We start from the raw sequence: 25801 nt of genomic DNA, 5'->3' as shown, positions 1-25801 counted from the left end.
TAACTGTAATGATGATAATAAATGATGACTTTAGTTTTTTTTGTATAAAAAAAAGCATGCACGTCTATTTTATTAATATTATAAAAATTCCAAACCATCATTATTTCGGGTATTTTCGCTATAAAGGAAAATAATGGAAGTATCGCGTTCTGTTTAATTTAATTTATCGTGCCCTCAATAATATGGCGATTATGCAAATTGGGTAACAGTGAATAGTAAAATGACAAATTGTCATCTAACCTAGGGGTCGGCAAACTTTTCTGACTTTTGATAGGTCACATTTAACTTTTAGTATTAATTAATAATATCGGGCCGTAGTGTTCCAATCGAAAACAGGGACTGTAATAAAAATAAATGCTAGAAATATATTTTAACGAGATAATAAGAAATAAACATAATTTTTAAACGAACCTGATATTTTCCAAATGTTAGCCAAACTATCTGTTTACTTTGAAGTGCTGGTGATCAGTGTTGCCAACTAAGCATTTTTTTTTTTTTACAAGTTCTAGCATTTCTGAATAGGCATCTACCTATAGCTTGTAAAATTTTCATCTGGCTAATCTAGTGTTTTTTGGCTTCGCAAACAGCATACAATTTTTCATAATAAAGCTAAAATATTCTACCAGATTTGGGTAATTGTGCCGCAGAGGTGGACACGAGCTTTTATTTATATATTTTTTTTTTTACGAAAACAGTTTATTCCATGTCATTTTTCTGTCGGCGCATCGGTTTTTCGACTTAATAATCGTTAATTGAAAATTTGAAATTTTCATACATTTTGATACACCATTATCACAAACTAAGATTATATCAGGTAATGTAGGTTAGATTAGGTTAGGTTAGGTTTGGTTTGGTTTGGTCTAAAAAGAAAGTTGTAAAATCTCATGTCCACCTCTGCGGCACATTTACCCAGATTTGCTTAAAAATCAACATACTGTTTGTTGGTACCTTATCTTACTGGAAAAAAATACAAGGTATCAGTGCCACCTGTCAACATTCTTGTCGATGCGTCCAAAACACATAATATGACCGCCAATGGCTCATTAAGATAAAACATCCACTTTAGTGATTAAAAACAATAGAGAGCATAACGTCTGACACAGTGGTTAAGAAATTTACTTTCTTGCCCCGGAAAAAATGTCAGGATTAATTTATAGTAGGTAGGTACCTATCTTTAAAGCATAATATGAAACCATGTTGTAATGGAACATCTTCCTTAGGCAGAAATTGAGATGAGAATAATGGGACTTCTGTCGTTTTAGAATGGCCATGTGGATTTTAAAACTGTGCCTACTGATAACTTTTGAAATTATATGATTTTTTTTATCTTTGATGGTTGAGGTAGGAGGATTAAATTTATACAAGTACCTATGACTAAAATGAGTAAATTGATTTCGAAGTTAAATATACATTTGTAAAGTTCAACATTCTGTGAATGAGGTTATTGTTCTTAAATGATCCATTATTACTATTCCAAGAAGAAAATATTGAGTATATAGTTTTTTGTTTTTAATGTTCGAAGGGGGCGACTCAGACTATGGAATGCAATTCATTGTTAGGAATAAAATATAATATTTTTTCATACAAAGTTACATGTTTAAATCCTGTTTTGTGGTGATGTGAAAATTGCATCTGTCACTTTTTGTGATTATGTATATTATGCAATGACATTAATATGGACGAAGCACCTGGAAAAAAAATGACTCTCACTTTTTTGTCGGGTCTGCCGAATGGCATAATCTGTTGTAACGCCATTACAATAAAGGTGATATTGCTATAAATTCCTGATGCTTTTTGTCGGGTCTGCCGAATGGCTCGGTTCGAACGGGTTCGCTCAAATGAACATTGACACTAGAAACACTGTTCTAACGCCATTACAATATAGGTGATATTGCTATAAATTCCCGATGCGTGATATCGCATAATGGAAATTGCGTAATGTCTACCTATACATGTGCGAATGTCGCTATGCGCGAATTTACTTGCTAGCTACTGTATTGAGTGCATTGTCCATTAATAATATCACTGATATTATGTCACTTGTACTCGTTTTACCCTCAGCCACTCTATCAATGTTGTACAATTGTACAATGGAATATCAAATAAATGCTATCTCGATTAATAAAATAATACTAATATTGCGTTTGTTTTGTTTGCAGAAACCCTTCTCCAGATGGATCGGCAGCAGTTGCAGAAATTCGTCCAGTACCTGATCTCGGAGCACCACACGGAGGTGCTGCCCACCGCGCAGAAGTTGGCAGACGAGATCCTGCAGCAGCAATCGGCCATCAACCGGATCGCAGGCGCGCCTGACCCCACTGCGGGGGCGGCCGCCGACGATGCCCATGCCTGGCATCTGGACGAGGCGCAGGTCTGCGAGCAGGTCCGCGCCTATCTGCTGCAGAGTGGCTACTATAATGCCAACAAGCATCTCAATTCACTTTTTTCTAAGGTATTTTTTAAATTTATATTTCTAACCCACAGAGCATATCGGGGCGAGGGCATAGGCATCGGTTGGTTGAATGACATGACATGACTAATCACACAAGATACAGTGTAAACTTATATGAGTAGTGCAAAGTACACCAGACTGGCTGGACTGGAATTAGTGGCTTATTTTATCACTGCAAGAGGCTTGGGCGCTTCTCACCCCACTCGCCAGTTGTGATTTGTCAAAAACTTATTAGCGCTGTCAATCCAAAATTACACATCGATTCTTCGTGTTCAGATTCATTATAGAAATGTAAAAAAAATATGCTGTAGATCTACTTTCTGAAATAATTAACTAGAATCACGCAATTTCCACACCTCGCTATGCCATCCGCCGATGGTTTGGATGAATTAGTTATATATTAAATTAATTTTTCCTACGTGTTTAAATTAAATAGACAGGTTTTCTGTAAGGAAAGATTATAACTATTTGTTTAATTCATTCTGTCCATGCTCTAACACACATTACAAAAAAGTGGAAAACTGTGTGGCTTGGGATAGAAGGCTTTGATTACCCAAAAAATTCTTAAAACTGTAATTCTTAATTGTTGTGTACCTATGATTAGGTTCAGGACATCAGCTTAGCTAGAAAATATAGTTTGAATGCACACCCATCCATACCCATCGATCGATAAGTGTTTGAATTGGAACTGGTTTAGTCAACATGGCTTTCATAAAAAGTTTCTCGGGATATCCTCATATTGATTGTCAATATAACAACTACGAGAAGCATATGTAATTTACCAGATGCTGGTCTAATGAACATATTTGAAATAATATGAATATTTATCCACAGGTGAGAGAAATGCTTCGGGCGCAAGATTCAAATGGTCCAAGAATGCTGACGCTGATCACGGAACAGTTCTTGTCTGATCCTCGCCTGCTGCTGTGGCGGAACCAGAACACGCCCATGACCAACAAATGCCGCCAGCTGTGGGAGCAGCTCGGCGCCCTCTGGGTCTGTATTGTCCTCAACCCCAGGAGTGGCGCTCACGAGAGGCAATATTGGAAGGCCTTGCTGCAGAAATGGTCCGCCGTTGAGGTTTGCCCTCCTGAGGACCCCGACTGTAGGACGTTGCCACCGGTAAGAGTAGTTTCGATAGGTTAAAATAAATCTTTATGCTTCTCATAGTAATTTGCATGTATTTACTTTTAAAAAGGTCAAATCATTTTTTTTATACTCCTGTTGTCCCAACACAGGTTGAATTTAAATTGTGGCCAGAAATAAATAAATTACTGGAATTTTTAATCTAGTCTGAATTTTTAGATATCTAGGTCAAATTAAAAGGTTTACATTATTTAATGATTTATATATTTTTTTCTAGTATCACTCTAGAGATAGAGAGAGAGGTGATAGAGATAGGGATAGAGATCACAGAGACAGAGAGAGAGACAGGCACAGGGCGGATAGAGATGAAAGAGACAGAGACCGACATAGACCTGACAGAGATGACAGAGACAGGTGAGAGAATGTGAAATTTATGAGACTAAAACAACATTGGTTGCCGATGTCAATTCTTCTTATTTTTACCCTATTATATTATGAATTGATTAATATAAAAGATTAAGCATTTAATTTCAATGAGATTGTTGTATTCCAGAGAGAGGCACAGAGGCGAAAGAGAAAGAGAGCGACAGAGACAGAGGGACCTGGATCGGGACCGAGACAGAAATATTTTCAATAATTTTAATAACCATAATCACAATAACCATTTACATTCGGGGGATAGTTCGGAAGATGACGCCCTCTATAATAACAAGTAAGTGTTGAGTACTAGCGATATTTCTAAATTTGGAGTGGATGTATAGATTTGAGGGCCAGACCATACAAATTATAAAGAATCACAAAAATGCGGCAGGCCTGTGACACACATTGCGTAGGTACACTTAATGGAAGGTGGCTGTGTTTTTGTGGTTGTTTGTGGTCTGTGTTTGCTGGCCCTTACAGTGTTGAATAATGATATTTTCAATTATTTGTAGTCTATTTACACAATTCAATATCTGTGGTAAATGACGTTTTGTATGACACATGTAGTTGGTTGGTTTTAACGTTTGTTTCTTTTTTCCACCGTATTGCGTATTATTGTGTCAGCAGAATAAAATAGGACATATTATTATCGACATTATTTGTAACATTTTAAGTAATCTTTTTATATGATTTTTGTGGGTTTTAGAAGTTATAGATACTTACCTCATATTGTGTGAAATTACATATACATAATACATAATTGTATTTTGTTAGATGTTGACCATTTTATAAGACTTAAGTGGCGATTATATTGTTTCTGTTCTGGCAGAACACACTAACTGGAGAATACTAGTTTTGAGTCATTTATTTGACTTTGAAGTTGTTAAAATGTTTGAAATGGTCTATCATGTGAGTTTATTAAGTAATCGTAAAAAGGATGACTTTAAAATAAAGACTGTTTATGTATTAAGAAGGTTTTCAGACGTAAAGTTTGAAATAAGGAACATTTTGGTATAACTAACTCAATATGTAATTTTTTCGAATAAGTGTCTTCTGCCAGAACAGTGACGATATTATGTATTATATAACAGTTTCTACGTGTGCATATGTTGAAATTACTTGCATTGTATCCATAGATAATACCTACGAATAAAAAAAAAAAGGAATGAGCATACGTACAAATCACAGCAATCAGAAAGGCCGGCAAATATGGTCGACATTGCATGATACACAAAGATAAAATGCACAAAATTACAAACACATACGAAGTTTATACGCATACGTACTTCTTTGCCCACATGATATTTCTTTACGCAAAATCGTTGCTTTCCAAAATGGCGAATTTGGTTGCCCGTTTTTATACTGCAATAAATCAGTATGTTCTTTCTTTTCTTTTTTTATTCGTTGGATACTAGACATATCCACCAGACATAGATAGTAATTTAATAAAAAATCCACAGAAAACCACTAAAAACAAAGAACACGCGATTTTGACATGAGTCGAAAATGTGTAGGCCTGCAGAAAATAGAAAACAACGTTCACTGACTAGTGCGTTTCGTAGTACCGTACGCGTAAGGTAACCTCATTGTTGTTCTGGCAATTTTGGCAAATTTTACTATGGGGTCATCAGTCTCGTAACATTTTGAATAGGTACCAAGAAACCGACTTTTTTTCGACACATTTTTTTTCCATAACGGCAGCTAACTGTAACAGCGCGTGACAGCACGTAACGTGGTGATAATGTATTTGAAGCATTATCGGTTTTTAAATTAGACACTATATTATATTCTTACCGCGTTAAGCGAATCTCATAAACTAATGTTCTTTGATTATATATGTCTGTAATAAAAACAATAAGATTTATTCTTCTTCTTTTAGTTATGAAAGAGAATACCGGCGTGCCAGTAAACGTCTCCGTCTGCACAACAGTCGACCTGCCTCTCATCCGTCAGCCTCAGCTACTCCAAGAACCGTCTTCCATAAGTATGCATCTCGCGAGCCTAATACTACAAGGATCTAAGTGTTTATTTTTGACAGAACAAACTTAACAGCGAAGTAGTATTAATTCCTCATTGTTGCTTTTATTTCACCAAAAATAAACACTTGGAACCTTGTAGTTCTGCGCTCGTGATCTCTCTAAATAATTAAACGGATCATAGTAACCTCAACATGACACTAAAGATTCATTATCAAACCGTGATAATGTCTGCTGTCATAGAAATTATTTTTTATCATAATAATTATTTATTTTCCAAATTTTTTTTTATCGGTATCGAGTTTTACCTTATAATATTTATTTTTTTAATTTGAACATGTATGAAGTCTGATCACTTACAAATTTACGAAGATTAGCTTGAAATGATTACTGCACAGTCACTCATGTCACTGTCCTTTGTGTATGCATCAGACAAATAGCGATTCACCGCAAATTGCCTCCTTTGTGATACCAATTCGACTGGTCTGGTCTACAACGCACCATTACAGTGTAATTTTAAAATTCAAATTGAGCCAAGAGTGTCTCTGAATATATTCTATTAGTAGTTAGGACATTGTCATTCCCGTACACATAAAGCGGTAAATGGATTTTTAATAAGTGATCTAATGTTTACCTGACTTGATATGAAAATAATCACTGAGTAATTTGGAAATTAGACTTTCTTAGTATTTTATATTGTCATCTTATGTGTTCTTAACAATTGTACATATGACAATATTTTGGAATGAGTTATTTCAAATATGTATAGGATAATTGGACAAGTTAGTCATGAATGGAATGAAGAAAGATGGAAGGGTTTTCTTTATATTATAAATATAACTCATATAAATTATAAACCAAACAACCATAGTATACAAAAAGAAAAAGGCAAAGTAATTTATATTGTATATTGGTGGAGAAGTGTTTTTTACTGAGGAATTATTTATCTTTTTAATTACAAGGGTTTATTACTTATTTAATTATAAAACATAATTAGTGGTAGAAAAAATAAAATGTTAAGTAGGCAGTGCCATCTGTCTGACTGCATAGAAATCTCATGATTATTCAAGTCTACTTGGCACCTTCAAAATTTAAACCAACATAAGTGATGACATCATAAACAAAATTCTAAATTATATGAGTGAAACATGGCGATTAGCAAGGAGTCCATGGTGTATCAGAGAAATAAAACTGTATGTTTGTAAAATAACAGTTTGATTGGAGTCTGACAGCGGTTTTATTTTTCTGCTGTCAGACTCCATAGTGTGAACTGTTGAATAAAATGTAAATAAAAAAAATATTACATTATTTAATGCAAATGTAAAGACACATGTATCTAAGTTCTTTTTTTGCTTACGTCCCCTTAACAAGCACTCTTCGCCACTGTATTACACTGCGGTTGATTTGAAAGAAAGTGATACGTGAATATAGCACATTTAAATGTTTATTTTATTTATGTACAAATGTCATCAAAACCTTAATCCGATCCCCATTTTTAATTTGAATCTTTTTGACTTTTCAGAGCGTTAGATGCAGTCCAACTGTCGTGGGAAAATGACCATCTGAAGAACATCTTAGCGAGCGATACCTATTCCGCCATTGAGTCGGATCCCTCTTCCAATTATCCAATGTTCAATGAACAAGGACAGCCTCTTTGGCATGGTAAGCGACCATTATTCACTTATGACTTTGTTATGCTAATATCAATAAAATTGAATTATTACTGTTTTTTATAATATATCGACTGTGTTTAGGAAAAAGGACGTAACCCTCACTGAACAAATTTTACAGGAGAGGCAAAAAACGTTTTTTGAGAGCTTTTAGTTTAATATTTTTTTTAAATAGCCATATACATTGGGTGCATGATGATTTATGATTTGGTGTAAGATATTTTTGATCTAATAATAATTAAAGAAGTTATTACAGAAAAATCATTAAAATTGCGGATAAATGCTTTTATCCATAAATTAAAAATTAATTAATCGCAATTAAAACCTGAATTTAGATAATAATTCGGCATTTGTGGCTTACTTCCTTTTTATAGAATGTGTATTTAGTTGTATACATTGTTAATATCTAATAAAAGCACTTTTTGAAAAATTGAGGGTTACGCCCTTTTTCCTAAACACTGTCGATATCGTCTCTGTTCTGGCAGAACCAATGACATTAATATGGACGAAGCATCTGGAATAAAAAATGACACTCACTTTTTTTGTCGGGTCTGCCGAATGGCATAATCTGTTTTAATGCCATTACAATAAAGGTGATATTGCTATAAATTCCCGAAACTTTTTGTCGGGTCTGCCGAATGGTTCGGTTCGAACAGGTTCTCTCAAACGAACATTGATACTAGAAACACTGTTCTAACGCCGTTACAATAAAGGTGATATTGCTATGAATTCCTGATGCGTGATATCGTATAATGGATATTGTGTGACATCTACCTATGCACGTGCGAATGTCACTATGGGTGAATTTACTTGCTAGCTACTGTATTGAGTGCGTCGTCCATTAATAATGTCATTGGGCAGAACACACTAACTGGAGAATACTAGTTTTGAGTAATTTGACTTTGAAGTTGTTAAAATGTTTGAAATAATGGTCTATCATGTGAGTTTATTAAGTAATCGTAAAAAGAATGACTTTAAAATAAAGACTTTATTTATTAAGAAGATTTCCAGACGGTAAAGTTTGAAATAAGGAACATTTTGGTACTAACTCAATAATTATGTAATTTTTTCGAATTAGTGTTTTCTGCCAGAACAGTGACGATATATTATATTAATGGCAATGTTGGTTTATGTCTAAATGAAGTTTAATAATACAAATGCAGTTCGACATTATTCAGTTATTGTGTTAGTTGGCATTAATGTGCATACAAATGTTATGACATAATAGCCGATAAATTCTTCCCTAGAATCACGTTCTGTAACTAAAAAAAAAGTACATATCTGTTTGAGTGGCTATCCGCTATATTATGGGACATAGGCCCTTTTGGTATTAGTTGCAGGGATTCTGTTATGCTTTGGGTAATATATTATTTGTGAGAAATTCGTATCTTTCTTCAAGATTTTGATATAACTTAATACTTAATTGTGCATGGCTGGTGTGCACTGTTTCGGGGCCCCCTTTTAAATATGACGAAACGATCCTATCATCTGCGTCAAAGAAAATTGCTGCTACATATTTCTCTAATTTGAAAATATCGCATGGAAAAAATGAAAAAAATTAAAACATCATTTTCCACATATGGAAATGAAATTGTCAGTATGTATTTGGAAATAGATGCATTATAATGACTTTCATGCAAATCAAATAAACCAAATGGGTATTTTTCGATGTTTTATTTAATGTTACTTAATTTTTCACAGAACATCTTGGGGTTGTGGGAGGGCGTGTGGAAGCATTGAGAGCCGGCGGACTGGGGGCAGGCGCTCGGCGTCTGGCTTCCGCGTGCGCCCGAGGCCTTCGCCTCCGCCAGGTGGCAGCCGCAGCAAAGTGGGCGCGCGCCCTCGGCGAACCCGGCACCAGCGGTGGGGCTACCCAGCGGACGCCGTCTCTGTCGGCACATGCAGACCCTGGGACCTGTCCCCCCGGGGGGTCCCCGGCCTGCGCTTTGACCGTCGACGACAGGTGTCTGGCCAGAGGTATGTTTGCGTGATATTTTATCTACAACACGAACACCATATTGTAATCAATATTTTCTATTTAAAATCACCCTTTCAAAATTCGTACAGGTATGATCCAGAACAAGGACCCCAATGGGTTGATAAAATAGCTAATAGATTTCCTCATAAAAAAAGTTTTTTTTAATATAACCACCCTTCTGTGGAGGGGGTAAAAAAATGGTATTGCTGTGCTATAATTTAGTGTGCTAAAAAATACATTGTTTTTATTATGTTACAGACAGTCCATGTTGGATGGGCTATCCCCTGGAGGCGGTGTGGTATATATTCGACTGCCTAGCGGAAGCCTGCGTTACGGTTGAAGACCCTGTTCTGAGAAGCCCTAGGATATTGCCTTATCTTGACAACGTCATGGAGGAAACGCATACAATAATACCTCCTAGGTAACTAATCCATTATCATTTCTACAATTGGATACGTGATTTAAATAATTTTATTTACCATTAGTTATTTTGTGCGTAATATTCATATGGATTTATTGTGGCTTATTACATGGAGCCACGATAAATATCATCTTGAACTGTGATATGTACGGATCGTTTTGGAATCGCTAGAAGTGTTTGAAATGCCAACACAAATACATTCAAGCGGTTATTTTAACGTGATTTAATCCATAAACTTAAATGTCAAATATAATTATGCAATCTGGCCAAATGTCCAAAAAAAAGGGCGAGTGCTTTATGGGGATTTAGGATCGCAGGGGCCTGTTTACAATAACATTGTTTTGAGATAAACGTAAATAAAAATTTTGGTGCTATGAAATTCGTAAAATAAATTACACTTTACTCAATAATTATATTTTGTAAAAAGCTATACGTACGACATAGAGCTTTGTGTCACCAATAAATATGATTATGGCAAGGCCTGAACAAAAACGATGCATGAGTGCAAGTGAGAAAGTATTCGGCACCCTTATAATCTCTGCAACACGCGCTAGAGTAAGATAAAAGGTCTACATATGTGTGAGTTAGTTTCCAAAAGTATCGCCGGCAAATCGTGGTGAATCGCTTCACGTAGCATCGATAACCTGCGATCTCATGTTGCTAAAATTGCTATTTTTTGTATTAAACATAAAGTCAGTGGTAAATATTTTTAGTTAACGCTTTCGCTGCTGAAGAGATGATGAGATTTTAATTGCCCCCTTTAAAATGCACGTTAATTACATTGATCGGCCGCCTGGTCATTACGCACCGTGTGTGTCTTCCGCGTCCAAAGTATTAATTAAGTAGGAAAGGTGGTTCTGTGTGTTGTATTAAAATATGATAGCCGTACTGATAAGCAAGATGGTATTACGTTTCATACCTAAGTTGATACAGGTTCGTGACAATTTATTTGTGTATTATTATATATTTTAACCTTTTTACTCCCAGCTGATTTAGCCTAGCATATGCGAAAACTCCCAAGCGTTTTTTGCCAAAAAATCGTCGATTTAGTTTTTTTTAAATAAATAATTCTACACATGTTTTAAAAATTTGAAACTTTTTTTGTGTGTTCTCAATGGTGTATAAAGCAATAATAAGTAATAATATTGATAGTTTACATCAATAAAACAAAAGAAAAAAATAATGTATCAATATTTATTTAGAAATGAACGGATAAAACTATGTTTGAACTGCAAAACAAGTGTGACAACATTTTTTATTTAGAATTGATATATCAAATTTTATAGTATAATCTATTCTTATCTAGTAACAGAAAAAAAAATAAACTTATTATTATTTCTCTATGAAATAGAATTTTTATAAAATAATCAAAAAAAAATCGTATAGTGTCAAGGTATTCAAGAATATTATTCAATTCACGAAATCGCACGAGAATTCGATACAGTATCGAGGACTAACTGTTATGGGAATGAAGTAATTTCAAAAAATAAGTTTCAAAGCATTAAATCTATTATAATAATATTTATTCATGTATTTTTTCACCATCCTACCAAAAAAACAGTGGGCATTCATTGTTCGCTCGGTCAGAGTTCATAAAAATTACAAAATTCATAATTATGTGATATATGAATCATAAAACAACTAAAAGAAATCTCAGAACTTAAAATGTGTCATAAAAATATTGTTTTATTATTTTTATGACCCACTTTGATTTCGAGTTCGACAGCAAGAGCAATTATGACTTGTGAGTTATTAGGGTATGACATAATTATAAACAAGTGCCATACTAAAATAAATATTAGTCACACCTAACACAGACCTAATATAATGCTATGTCTACATGAGACGAAATATGACGGGAAAAAAATTGGAATAAATCGTAAATTTGGATCCAAACTTTCGGCCGATGGATTGGCCCAGATGGAGTTTTCGCATAGGTATGGTGGGCCGAAATATCGGCCGAATGGGAGTAAAAGGGTTAATATCAGTGACCTAGTGTTTCTTTAAAATAACTTTAATTATGGATATCTTTACCTAATGGTTGCATTTTGACCGCTTAAAAATACTATATAACGTAAAAAAATAGAAAAATATATTTTAATTCTGAGCATCTAGTGCGAGCACTTTGGGCGAGCACTAGCGAAATGGTCTATGGTCTCGAACATTTGTAGACGAATGCGTTCGCTCGCCCACAAACCAAACGCACGCCACGTAGCTTCATTTAGCAATGCAACGGGTGGCGTCTAGATGTATCTATTGTCTATGGATTATGGCATTTTTGAAACATGGATTAACTCAAAACACGCAGTTAGGCCCTCTCTTCCTAAACCCCATAATATTGTGGATTTACTGGAGGGAACTAATGACAAAATACGAAAGATTGAATTAAATACATTATTCTGACAATTTTCATTTAAAATTATTTTAATTAATAGTCTGTTTAAACATTAGTAACAAAAAAATATAATAAATGATAAATTTACAATTATGAATAACTCATAGTTTTAACGTATGTATATAGATTTTTCTAAAAATAAAAATGTGTATAACTTGATATCTTTTTTAGTTATATCGAATAATTGATCTTCAGTATTCCACACTGATTTGATATGTGACTATCATACACGTGAACATGCAGACAAAAATCACGCGCACGCCGTTGCCATGAAGTTGTCCATTTTGACAGGAATGATGTTGGCGTGGTAATCATTTGAACTATAGCTGAAACCGATATTTCTTTTGAGTTCCTTTCAACTTTGTTGCAAGTGTGAAATATTTTTCTGATGGACAATTTTTTTTTGATATTAGGTTACATTCATTTTGTGAATCATAACACATGCACAAAGTTGATGAATTGCAGTCGCATCGAGTTATAGTTGTTCATTCCCTCTGTGCTGATTCTAGTGCACCTACTTAAACCCCTATTCCTTTTCAGATATCAACACGTGACAATAGCCGGCAGCGAAAAAGAATCATATCTGTGCCTGGGCTTGGAGGCGGCTCTACTGGGGCTCGGGCGAAGAAGAGGGGCCGGGGCCAGCCTAGCGGCGCAGGAGCGGGCTCTGCAAGTGGAGGAGAGGCTGGTGGGACGGTTACACGCGTTGCAGCCTGACGCGCAGCTGGCTGCCGTGCTCAAGAGGGTAGCCAATATGCTGCTCGACGCCGGACCCTCCAGCGCTCTAGGGACGCACGTGCCACCTGACTCTGCCCCTGCACACACCTTCGCGCATTACCTCTTCCTGGCCTTGCTGGATTTCTATCCGGATCTGGCGTACAGGGTCGGCTTGAGGGCAATGAGGTGAGATATATGTACCTACTGTTGATGAGTGCTACTGTTTGAGAAATAAGTATGTATCCTGAGAAGAATTTTCGGAGCTCTATCACCCGTTTGCACAGCTAACAATAACGCAATATGTTAAGGCGGGTCATGTCACACTTTGCCTTCCATCTTTTTATGTAATGGATTACTACATATGAGGCGTCCAATTACAAAAGCGACAAGTCCACAATTCAATATTTTCGGGAAACAACGTTTTTATGTTTCAAGCTTCAATTATTTGTATTAACATCAGATTATTTTTTTCTATGTCGAAATTAGAACCAAATGGCAATTTGTTTCAGCCGATAAACTCTTAAATGTAATAAATATAGGCAAAATAAAATTGGACGTAGCGCTATTTGTACCTCACTTTTAAATTTATTCCGCATAAGGCACATATTTCCGTGGTACTGTCATGAGTTTACCAGATGCTACAGCATGGGAGACGCCCTTTTCAATATTGAACGTTCCCTTATTGGTTGACTTAAACACGCGCGAAATCAACCAAGCTTTAAATATTATGAAACACGGACTTGGCGCTTTTTGTAATAAATCGAGACTTAAAATATTTTTTTTCGTAGGGTTATGTCGCGTTTTGGAATTTATAGATCAATACATATTGTGTAAAATTATACAAAGAATACGTGCGTATTTTTTTCTCGATTTTGACCAAATGTGGACTTATCGCTTTTTGGAATTAGACGCCTCATATAAAGGATGCCCTCATTAGTGACTATATCAACTAATGATACTTATTACATAGGTACATCGATAGCCATATTTAAAAAAATTACCATAGTCATATGACTACTTCACAAAATGAGTCAATAATAATTGCATTGCCCCTTTTACCATGTTTTAAAATCTTAATGTATTCTTTCAGACTGTCAATACTGGAAGAAGAGCAATGCGGCTCAGAATGCCGCAGCGGGTGGGCTGGTCTGGGGGCGGCGGAAGCTCAGCAAGCGGCATTGGCGAGCGCCTTATTGAGTGCAGCGCGGGGGGAGCCCCCTCGACTTGCTGCCGTCTTGGAAGCGGCGCGGCGACACGTCCGGAGTGCGGCGCAGCTTTTCAGATTAGCACAGGATGCCCTGAGATACGCGGCGCCCGACGCGGGGCCGAGGCACATGCCTCTGCTTAATGTTGCTTTTGAACTCGGTTTACAGGTGATTATTTACAAAGTAATATGATTATAAATTTAGAGCGTCGGCGGAGAAATGTTCAACTGACAAAATACTTAAATGGAAACTATAAATGGGTAATATCTCTCTGTTCAATGTTTTTAAGATTATTTTACTTCTTCACTAAGTGACTGTATTGTATTGATTTATTGGATGATTTAAAAGGGCCATCGAAACAGTTCAAACCAGTTATAGAATCATTAAATTAAACCAAAATTTTAATGTGTAAAAATATGTTTTCTGAGGGACCAAAATTATTTAATAAATGAGTTTAATTGGGACACGTTTAGAAAAGAAAAAGACACAAGAGCAAGACAGAAATAGCATAGAAGTGTGGGATTGAAAGTGACGATTGAAAACTGTGAGGTATTGCGCTTCGTGTTTTTATATTTTTTTTTCCACTTTCCTCAAATTCGTAACTGCGGAGACTCGGGTAATGAGGACTGCCTGTAATATACGTATTTCTTACAAATTGAGTATAAATCCTGTTTCTCTTTGTCACCAATTCAATAAAGATGTTTTTTATTACAGGTGATGAGAATGACTTTAGCATCTTTGAATTGGCGACGTCGTGAGATGGTCCGTTGGCTTGTTACGTGCGCCACTGAACTAGGATTGGATGCGTTGTTATCAATCATGCAAAACTGGTAAGCTTTCAACTTTTCTCCATATTGTAAGATGGATAGCACTCCTAATTAATCTAAATAGTTAATTTATTGTATCTCTGTTTATGTCATGTATTAATTAATCTATAAATGAACGCTTGAATTAAATAAAGCACCATCTGCCAATATGTAACGTGGAGCGGAGTAAAAGGATACAGACATATAGTTCCTTTTAATAATAAGAAAATGCATCGTAGTGCTTGGGCAACATTTATGCTGCTATTACATTATGATCACATCATGTGCTGTCACATGCTGGTACGGCGACAGATTTAGTCTATGGTTTCGTCATTCCGCAGAATATATTGAATGATCACTATCTCTATAAATTCAATGATGGAGAGTGCCAACTCTAGTGCATTAGTATTTTGAATTATTATTCATGTTAATTTCAATTAATTTTAAGAGTTTCTACGTGTGTAAAGTTACTTGCGATATTGCATCCATAGATAACATTTTAAACAAAACCCAAAAAGCAGGCCATAGATAATAGACGTGGACACCAGACAGATAATAATTTAATAGAAAATCCTCAGAGAAAATGACTAAAAACAAACAAAAAAAAGAATTTTCACCTGAATGTATAATTTAAAAAAAAACTTTGTATAAAAAATATACACTTACAGGCCCGTCTGTATAAGAAACGGATAAACGCCAAAGTTTCTATTAAATTCATCAGCGGACATAGGTGTTTTTAAACGATTATATTTGATATTTATAAAATTGATATCTTGGATTTAACTTATTTAATGTGATTCTGTACCTCCAAACATTATTCAGGCTTTTTTTAATGTTTATATCATCTTATAACAATGACATTATTAATGGACAACGCACTCAATACAGTAGCTAGCAATTAAATTCACGCAGAGCGACATTCGCACATGTATAGGTAGACGTCACGCAATTTCCATTATGCGATATCACGCATTGGGAATTTATAGCAATATCACCTTTATTGTAATGGCGTTAGAATAGTGTTTCTAGTATCGATGTTCATTTGAGCGAATCCGTTCGAACCGAACCGTTCGGCAGACCCGACTAAAAGCATCGGGAATTAATAGCAATATCACCTTTATTGTAATGGCGTTAGAACAGATTATGCCATTCGGCAGACCCGACAAAAAAGTGAGTGTCATTTTTATTCCCAGATGATTCGTCCACATTAATGTCATTGTGTTATAATATATGAAATGAAATATCACCTCACCTGTAAATTTTTGTAGATGGCTTATATCCCACTTTTATTGACTAATTATGCTGTTGGCAATTTACACACTTATCTACATCATGCATAACACTGTCTGGAATGGTATTGCCAAACAATAAATTTATAAAAACACCATGATAATGTGTCAGTGAGATTTGTAATCCGACGCATTTGACAGTTGATATCCGATGGTCGGGATACTTCTTTGAACTAAATTGGTCATGTTAAGTTTTATATAATTCAAATATGCCACCATTTGCACATTCTGCACACACTGCATTTTATTTTTTAATTCATCTAAACCCTTCCAAGAGGGTCGATCCTCTGTCACTCTTACAAAGGTACTCTGGAGGCATAGAGTGACAATGCATTGTGTTTAGTAATTTATATTTTAATCACATTTCTCTTTTAGGTATCAATTATTCACTCCTACTGAGGCGACGGGTCCTGTTGCCACAACCGTGATGTCCCACACCACAATGATTCGACTTAACCTCACTTTTGAACAACAAGAGAAATTGTCGAATTGTGCTAGGACATTGGCGTTGCAGTGTGCTACAAAGGTTTGTGAATTATAGTTGATATGTCTCAAATGTAAACAAATATTACAAAACTGAATGGATTAACATTAATAGAATGACATTAACATTGTTTTTTTAATCTAGGATCCTGCGGGTTGTGCTTTGCACGCTCTGACGCTGTGCGAAGGCGCGGGAGGGGCGGCGGAAGCAGCCTACCAATTGGTGGCGAGCGCGGCCACGCGAGGTGCTCTCGCCCCGCAGCAGCTCTTCGCGTTGGCTCGTTACCTCCAGCACCGAGCGCATCCTGCCAGAGCGTATCGTCTCGCTCTACTGGCCATGAGGAATCTGCACCTTAGTTATAATCAGGTATGGCTATTATTCAATATCATTTAAGCTTTGTTTGTTACCATTCGTCACGTTAATTGATAGTTCTATTTTTTTGGAGCTTCACTGAAAAAATCGAAACCATCCATTAACTTACTACGGACAAATCATGAAAAAAAAGAGTTCTATCTGACTCCATCCAGAGACATGCCAGGGTCTTGATACACCCCTGTTACAGGCGGGCTTCTCCCGGTGTAAAATAATCATTTAGTAGCTTTAAGTCGAAACGTAACCCTGACCTCTAGAAACGGCTTCATAAAACATCTAATCTGATTCCTTGCTCAACCACGTAAGTATTTTTTAATCATAAGTAAAGGCCTTCGTCCGGTATGTGAAAATCATATACTGGGCGGAGGTGTAATTAAGATAAATTTAATTTAATTTAAAAAGTAAAAATGATGATGGATGAAAGAGATAATTTTAAGACTAAATATAAGGATTCAAAAATAATAAATTTTGCCGCACTTGCCGGCTACGTCGAAATATCTGCGCGCCTGCGCCGAGGTGGTCCTCGTGATTCGTCAAATCAAAATCATGCGATAAAATTTGGCCAATCACGAGAGTCCTTTTTGTAGAATGGCGTGGGTACGCGAAGTTTTAAAAAGAGAAAAAAAAGTTAGTAAGCGTCCCTTTTCCAATAGGATAGGACCTGCGACTGTAATCGTAAAAACCCAGATATAAATTTGTGAAACTAAAAATCATAAGAAAATATAAGACCATGTCACGAACACGAAAGACCGAGTTTTATTTATACTCCAACCGTTTAATTTTTTTTTTTTTTTGTGAATCCGGGGTTCGATGGACACCTGAGCTAGCCGCTGGAACCCCGGGTATCTCAGTCTGGTCCAAGGAACACAAAAATAAGGGAAGTGAGTTACCTTCTGGGTGTGGCTGTAAGTAGGTGTGATTCTCAAGTGTGGAGAAATCTGGGATAAACTTAACCAAGCCACATAAACGAAACACGCATTCAATATTGGTAATAATAGTCATTCACGGGGCTTTGTATTATGTCATAAAGCAAAATTACTTTCAAAGCTTAGTTAGTCTATGGCGACTGGCTTTTGCATTTATATCTTCATATAAAATTAGCTGTTGCTACATTGCAATAAGGGCCATTATTAGAGCATTGTAAACATCATAATAGGAGTATTGTTACATAATGCTTGTAACATTTACCACATTAAAAATTGACAAAACCCGTTAAGAGTCAATATGTGTATTGATATATTGTTTAAGTTTGTAGAACTTGGCCGATGTAATATGAAATTGTTGTTTTCCAGGACACTCATCCGGCGATAAACGACATCCACTGGGCGTGTGCCTTAGCACAGTCTCTGGGCCGCAACGAGCTTCAAGGACTTCTCCCCCTTGTGGTCCGGAATGTCCAGTGCGCCGGTGTACTGGCTGACGTGCTCCGAAGATGTTGGCCGCGCGGAGGTCGATCGGCCAAAACGTCCCCGGCCCTCCGACCGCTGCTGGAGGCGGCCTTGCGCGCCTATGTGGCGACCACGCATTCCCGCCTCACGCATATTTCGCCGCGTCACTACGCGGACTTCATAGACTTTCTGGCCAAAGCGAGAGACACCTTCTCCCTCGCCCCCGATGGCCAAACGCAGTTCGCTCAGCTCGTGGCCGACATGAAACTTAAATATAAAGGAAAAAAGAAACTCATGTTTCTCGTCAAAGAACGTTTCGGGTGAAATTGAATAAAAACTAAACAACGTGTTAAATTTTCATAATAAAAGCAATATTATATGCATACGTATTTTCTATTACTGGAACTTATAGCTTTTCAAAAAAATATTCTTTTATGTTACAATCAGTTCACTATGAAATAAATAGTTTTTTAACGTGTTCATGTATTTCAAATATTATTTTGTAATCAGTGTTACAAGTGCTCTACTAATGAAAATTATTATATATATTATGTATATTGAAAAATCTTTATGGATATTGTGAATTACGGCAGCCTCCCGATTTTATAGAAGTGATAAGTGAGTTTTCTCGGACATTTCTATTGTATGTAATGTGTTTTGGATCGTTCTTGAATACTTCAATGACACTATCTCCTAAAAAGATTGGTAATGTCTTCATACACTTACGAAAGTTGACCCAATATATGTGTTTAACGATTTGATGTCCGCATAAAATACATATTGTTCATAATTCCGGGACTTTCTTTATACATATTATTGGATCTTTGCATTTTGGGAGTAATTGTGAGAATTGAAGTTTTGTTGAGGAGTCTGCTTTATATTTACATCATCATATCTTCTAAATGAAAGTTAGGTTAACTATGTCGGTTTAATATTAAACTCAGACCACCGATTTTAAGTTATGTATTTTAAGATAAATAATAGTTATAACTTCGCGAACCTGATACTGTAATGTTCTAAGTGTTTATTTTTGACAAACACCTAACAATGAATTAGTATTCTAAGTTCCAAAAATAAACACTTAGAACCTTGTAGTTCTGCACTCGCGACTTGTCATTCGAAATGGCACTATTTTCTGTTTCACCGCAACAGATTGAGAGTAATGCTTCATTGTGCCAAAGTGTATAAATTTGTTGATTTTATTTGACGTAACATTTATTTTTATGACATTCATGTGATCTCATTTATTACTTTTAATATTTTTTTGTGTAAATATGGATGGTCATGTAAAATCAAAAAAAAAAAAAAATTAACGGAAAGTCGTATAAGAAAATATGTAAATAGGTAATAATATAATAGTGACTTATTGCCTATCGTAATAAATAAGTAAAACTCTAAAGCATCATATCTTATGTACATCCATGCCATAAAGTATTCTATAATTTACGCAGCGTTTCGTGAATATAGTGTTAATTACGTTACGTAAACGATAACTCTTATTTATAAGCGATATATTAATCTTCGTGTTGCAAAGTTAAAAGGTGCTAAGTCAAATTTGACTTAGCACCTTTTAACTTTGGCACATAATATGTTTTGTAACAATTTGCCTACGACCTGTATCTCGAAGATAGTAAAATACTCAAAAATCTGGTAGAGACGACATAACAGCATACGAGTAGGCGATGGATAATGTGTATAATTATAATGTAAAAAATCGGGTAAAAATGTATTGACTACTCCATAACATTTAAGTAGAATATTGAAAAAAGTATCTAGCCAGTCACTGCTTCTACATAATACGATTAACACTTAAAGTATATGCGACACTGCATATTACTGAAAACCAAAGATTTTTCATTCAGTCTGTAGTTAAAAAATAATACTGAAATCAAAATGAAAAATTACAAGTTACTATTAGATATAAGTACTAATCAGGCTATTGCTAAATTTAAAACAACATGAACACCACTTTTCAATAATCATTTGCTGTATCAATGTTACATGGTTATATGTAACGTTTTTTCAGAATAACAATGATGATATTATAATACACAGGAAAACATGCTACATATTATGTCTAACTGAATGATGAAAAAGTTGAATGAACTTGTACTTATTGTCCGACAACAAGACATCGGCAATAACAGAAAGTCACTGTATCCACATGCAGAAGACTTCTCAGTGACGTACCTCTCATGGTGGCAACGCGTGCTAGAGCCACGTTTGTATTTGGCTCGCATAAACCAAAAGTTTACTAATAATAATTCTAACATCACTCCTGATCGTTTTAGACACATTTTTATTATAAAAAGTTTAAAATTACGTAAATTGATAGATCTGTACACCACGGGAGCGTAAAATGAAATGATAAATTTGGGGGCGTTTCTCATTTGAAAATGGAAGTGCGATTAGCTGCACCAGAGGGGATTGTTAGTTAACAGGTTTAATGCGTGGACTAAGAAAAAGAAGTTCTTGTTCGACAATACAACCTTTTCAATAATCTTAAATTTTTATACCTAATGTGTTTTTGAATGTAAACATTTATAAAAAAAATCACATACAACCATGCAATATTGAAGTGGCTTGTTATTAGAGCAGTTAACTATATATTGGTTTTTTATATTCTTTCCGACAGCTTTATTAAATGTTGACGCTTTGTAATTTGGAGAATTAATTTTCTAAAACATGCTATTGTTCAAGAAATATGTAGGGTTTTATTTTAGTTAAATCCACTCGGTTGGATTTAATTTGTATAAAATTGGCGTACTTTTGTCTCCAGTGATTAGCGAAATTTATTTTTAGTTAATTCTTACTTTATTGATAGATTGTTAATTTTCTTCTTTGATTATTTTAAGACATCTCCCCAAACTGTTTTTATATTATGCACATCAAAACTTCAAACATTTGAAATTGGACCGAGTTTTGCAAAAACCATTTAAGTGCCAAACGAAATTATTTTATAAAACATGTTATCAGCCGAAATCTAAAGAGCTATAAATCATTCGGTATACTGGAAGCCAGGCGGGAACAGTGGCAATTTTCATAGCTGATTTTGGCAAAATTCATGAATTCAACTTAACCTAAAAAATAATCCAGTATATCGGCTATTTTCAAAATTTGTTTGTCGCTAGTTTCCACTAAACAGACAAGAACCAATAATATCCGGGTATGGCGTGAATTTGTTGATAAGTCTAAAAATATTAATTCTCAAAGCATTTGTGAGGTTGGTTTTCTGTGGTAAATCAGGAATGTTTTTAAATTTTAGTTTGTTGAGAATTTATGAAAACATTTAAACTGAAATTTACCACAGAAAGCCAAACGTACAAATAGCTGCCCTGAGAATTGTTGTTTTTAGACTTATCAACATATTCACGTTGTACATGATTTAATTTTGAGTGCATTTTCTGAAGTTTAAGTTGAAAGCATTTAAAATATACAAAATGAAATCAAATGGCACTTACGTTATTATTGCGTAACAATAATTTTTAAAATCCGATAAAGTAATGTCCCCAATTATTCTGTCGAATGACTCTAATGTTATCATAAAGGTTTTAAAATTGTTTGTGTAACAGGAAATATATTCTGGTAACTTCAATTGCTTCTTAATTTGTTTAATTATGTATTTTTACGATGCGTGCCATTACTTCATGTCTTCTGTAACATTATTTACCCTGTAAGTTACTAAGTTACGTGTCACTAAAATATCATAAGATTAAAAGCTATCCGATTATTTTATATATTGTATTCTACAAAATAATAGTCTGTATAAAAAATGCTTCCCTAAATTAGAGTGGCAAATAAGTAGTTAGGTATTTTACTAAGAGTATCGCTGTTTATATCACTAAGTACAAAACCTGACAGAAGAATTGAACGCGTGATAGATGGAGCCACTCCTGTTGAATCCCAAATGAATTACCGAATTACCCGTAAATCAGTAATGACATAATTATTTAACACAAAATAAAAGTTTACTATAAAAGTGTTAAAAAAGAACAAAGCGATAACTACCAATATTCTTTTACACTATGAGCACTAAATCCATAAAATGTAACCTGTTGTATAAAACAAAGTTTTATGCTACAACAATATTCAAATATGTATAATCAATTTCACCGATAGTTTCGATAAACGTCGGTTGATGGTATATTTGGCTAAACACTTCATACCATTGCCAGAATATGGGGCCATCGTCCAAGGACCTCTACGGTTAGGTCGTGGCACAAAACTGAGAATTTCGATCGTAGTGCTAGTTATTCCTTATTCTTCGAATAATAACGGTTAACTATTTGTAGAAAATGACGATTGTTTGATATTGAAAAAAAAATGGTAATACGTTAATACATAATTAATATTATTCGGAGTAAAGCCTAGGATTATCATCGGAACTCGAACTTTAGTGCCATGGTTTGTTTGACTGTAATATAGACGGCTTTATGACATCACACTCTAAGGTGGTGATTTGTGATAATGGGGTTAGGGCATTGATATACTACTAGATGAGGAGTTCCCATACAAGTGTCATTTTAAAAATGTACCACAAAAGAAGATATTACAAGTATTGTCTTATAATATTTCCTTGTAGGTATAATGCGTTAAGACCGTTAACATGGATTCCCGAATTTCACCCGTATTGTCCTGCCTATAAAACTAAATTTGTGTTCTTGGAATAGTGACCCTAAGACTGTCTGCAACCCAAAGCTTGCAAGCTACCAAAAATTCATGTCTGAGCGGACAGAGCAAGTCGTCATGCGCTGACTATTAGTTAGAGTAAGATGCAAGCTAGATCGGGCTTACTCATAATTATTGCCAGGTCGTTTTCGAGACAAATATTAAGTGAGCTTATATCGAGTTAAGTCCGCTGATATTAAAACAGTAAGTTTTAACACTGGCCGAGTCGCTGAAAATCGGGCGTCATTTTAAGAAGCATATGATTCATCCAGTAGTATATCAATGGGTTAGGGAGATTGTAGAAAATGTGACATGAGAAAACCAACAAAATTTAAACTCACTTTTTTCTGAAATTAAAATGAGGGGGGTTATAAAATAGTGACGTCGTTTATTTAAAGAGTTTAATTTTTAGGTCGGTCTCACCTGAACCACATTTTGCGGTTGAGATATATATGATTTCAGCAAACTGTGGTTGCTACAAAATTCAACATTGTATGCTGATGGTACCTAATCATAACTACAAAATTTGGTCCGTATGTGGCAAACTTAAGTGAAAATTAGTTATTTAGCATGTTACATTTTGGGTTATCAGAATTTTGGAAGATTTGGTGCTCAATGTGTAGACCAGAATATCTTGACACATAAAATCTTGCTTTAAATCAGTGTTATTTTGGGTAAAATTACAAGACAGTAAGAAAAGTGATTTAGGACATAAGAACCAATGTATTTTTAGGCTTGAACAATTGATATAAACGTAATCTAATTATAATTTCATGAAAAAGTGAACGTGAAATCAGAGAATATGATAAACATGACTTATAATGTTAGATTTTCAATTATTTGTATGAATTTATTTAGATATTTTGTATGAACGTGTCAGGCGTTGGACTTGTGATTTTTATATTATGCAAAGTGATGTTTTGTAGACATGATAAATAAATTAACGGATATTAATTTTTTAAATTACATAAACTTTGCTATCTAAAAAAAAAACCACAAGTCTGGTCGATCTAAGATTCCATAATTTGCTATTTTAAATTGGTGGTGCCAAACTTTTATGAGATGCGGTTTTTGCAAAAACCAAATAACGCTTTTTAAGTATGTGCAATTTATTATTTGTGAGATGTCAGACTGCAATTTTATTATTATCATGAATATGTTTTTTCTTTCATTTTTATGTTTTCAATGTTGTGTGAACCGACGCCTTCGGTTTGATGTTAAAGAGCTCTTCCTTTTTGGTTGTTTATGTCGTATTGTTTCCAGAGATGTTCCCATAAGATTTTTCACATTCTGTCATTGAAATTAACGTACATATCGCGTCATTCTGGTAAATATGTCCTATCTGCAAAATAACTAACTTTACAGGAGAGTTAAAAATTTTGGTAACACATTTATTTTATATGAAGCAAGACGTGCAAAACCGCCATACATACATCTACCGGCAGTAAAAAGGACCGGTAGGACAGTAAATCGAAAAAAAAAATCAAATCACAAAATTCAAAATGTATGGCATAAAACAGTAAAATTATTTGTTCCGAATTAGTGGAAATCGCTATTAATAGATTTTAGCGAATATTTCGATTTACAGCGAATTTGGAAATCAACTTTGTTAGTATTAATGAGGTTTTACTGTACGAAAATGTTTATGGGTAAATTTGTGCATATATTGCTTTTCTATAATATAGGAATTTAGCCCACGCGAGCCTAATACTACAAGGTTCTAAGTATTCATCCTTGACAAAACAAACCCAACAATGAAGTAGTATTAATTCTAAGCTGCCTCATTGTTACTTTTGTTTCGCAAAAAACAAACCTTTTGGAACCTTGTAGTTCTCCACTCGCGCTCTTACAACCAATTTTATTGCAATAGTTGTGACATTGATTGGCTACGTCTATCCATGCGAAATTGTTTCAAGAAAAATGTAAGATAGGACATATTGCCAGAATACCCGCCCGCGTCATGAAAAAGTTCACAAGTCAAAATTTAAATTGCTGTAATGAATAAAAACGATAAATGATCTCTTCACTTTTGGTGAGTTATTATTAATAAGAGACTGTATTTTAAGTTAATATTTGAAAACTAATATTTTACTTCTTGATGCTGAAAATACTCACGTAGTATGAAATGGCAGACATACCTATATTATATTGAACAGTAAGAGGAAATGTAAATTATATAGTTTCTGCAGTGATAAAGCGATGCTGTCAAATTAGAGATTTTTAACACTTTGCCTGTTCCGATATAGTTACGTTGTATACATTGTGAAGCCATGAATTACAGCGATTTTAGGGTTAACTAACCAAACCTCACTTTAATGCTATTATAACAAAAAGCATTCTATTTCTCTTACTGAGTGTGTGATAATTATTGTATTATTGTCTCTTGTTGAACTATATTCATTCAATAAAATGTTATATGTATCGTACAATATTAAACCTTTTCTTTGCAATTGCTTCGGCATCCATTCAAAACC

General features: G+C 34.8%; 1 protein-coding gene across 1 annotated transcript in view; it reads left to right on the top strand.

Annotated features, from left to right (window-relative positions):
• The window catches only part of LOC147074567 (zinc finger SWIM domain-containing protein 4-like), a 171494-nt gene extending 151547 nt beyond the window's left edge, over nucleotides 1–19947 (top strand). The window contains exons 4-17 of the mRNA XM_085944090.1: nucleotides 2160–2452; nucleotides 3287–3574; nucleotides 3816–3952; nucleotides 4092–4250; nucleotides 5838–5942; nucleotides 7457–7596; nucleotides 9306–9581; nucleotides 9841–10003; nucleotides 12939–13301; nucleotides 14206–14488; nucleotides 15035–15150; nucleotides 16791–16941; nucleotides 17044–17265; nucleotides 18564–19947. Coding sequence (XP_085800216.1) covers nucleotides 2160–2452; nucleotides 3287–3574; nucleotides 3816–3952; nucleotides 4092–4250; nucleotides 5838–5942; nucleotides 7457–7596; nucleotides 9306–9581; nucleotides 9841–10003; nucleotides 12939–13301; nucleotides 14206–14488; nucleotides 15035–15150; nucleotides 16791–16941; nucleotides 17044–17265; nucleotides 18564–18983 — 3116 coding nt within the window. The 3' untranslated portion in view covers nucleotides 18984–19947. The remainder of the gene's footprint in view (nucleotides 1–2159; nucleotides 2453–3286; nucleotides 3575–3815; nucleotides 3953–4091; nucleotides 4251–5837; nucleotides 5943–7456; nucleotides 7597–9305; nucleotides 9582–9840; nucleotides 10004–12938; nucleotides 13302–14205; nucleotides 14489–15034; nucleotides 15151–16790; nucleotides 16942–17043; nucleotides 17266–18563) is intronic.
• The last annotated feature ends 5854 nt before the right edge of the window (nucleotides 19948–25801 follow it).

The sequence above is a fragment of the Rhyacophila brunnea genome, unplaced genomic scaffold (genome assembly GCF_057557595.1).
Source record: "Rhyacophila brunnea isolate RB1 unplaced genomic scaffold, BYU_Rbru_1.0 scaffold_16, whole genome shotgun sequence".
Taxonomy (NCBI): domain Eukaryota; kingdom Metazoa; phylum Arthropoda; class Insecta; order Trichoptera; family Rhyacophilidae; genus Rhyacophila; species Rhyacophila brunnea.
Note: the sequence above shows the minus strand (reverse complement) of the source record. Positions and strands in the feature narration are given on the sequence as shown.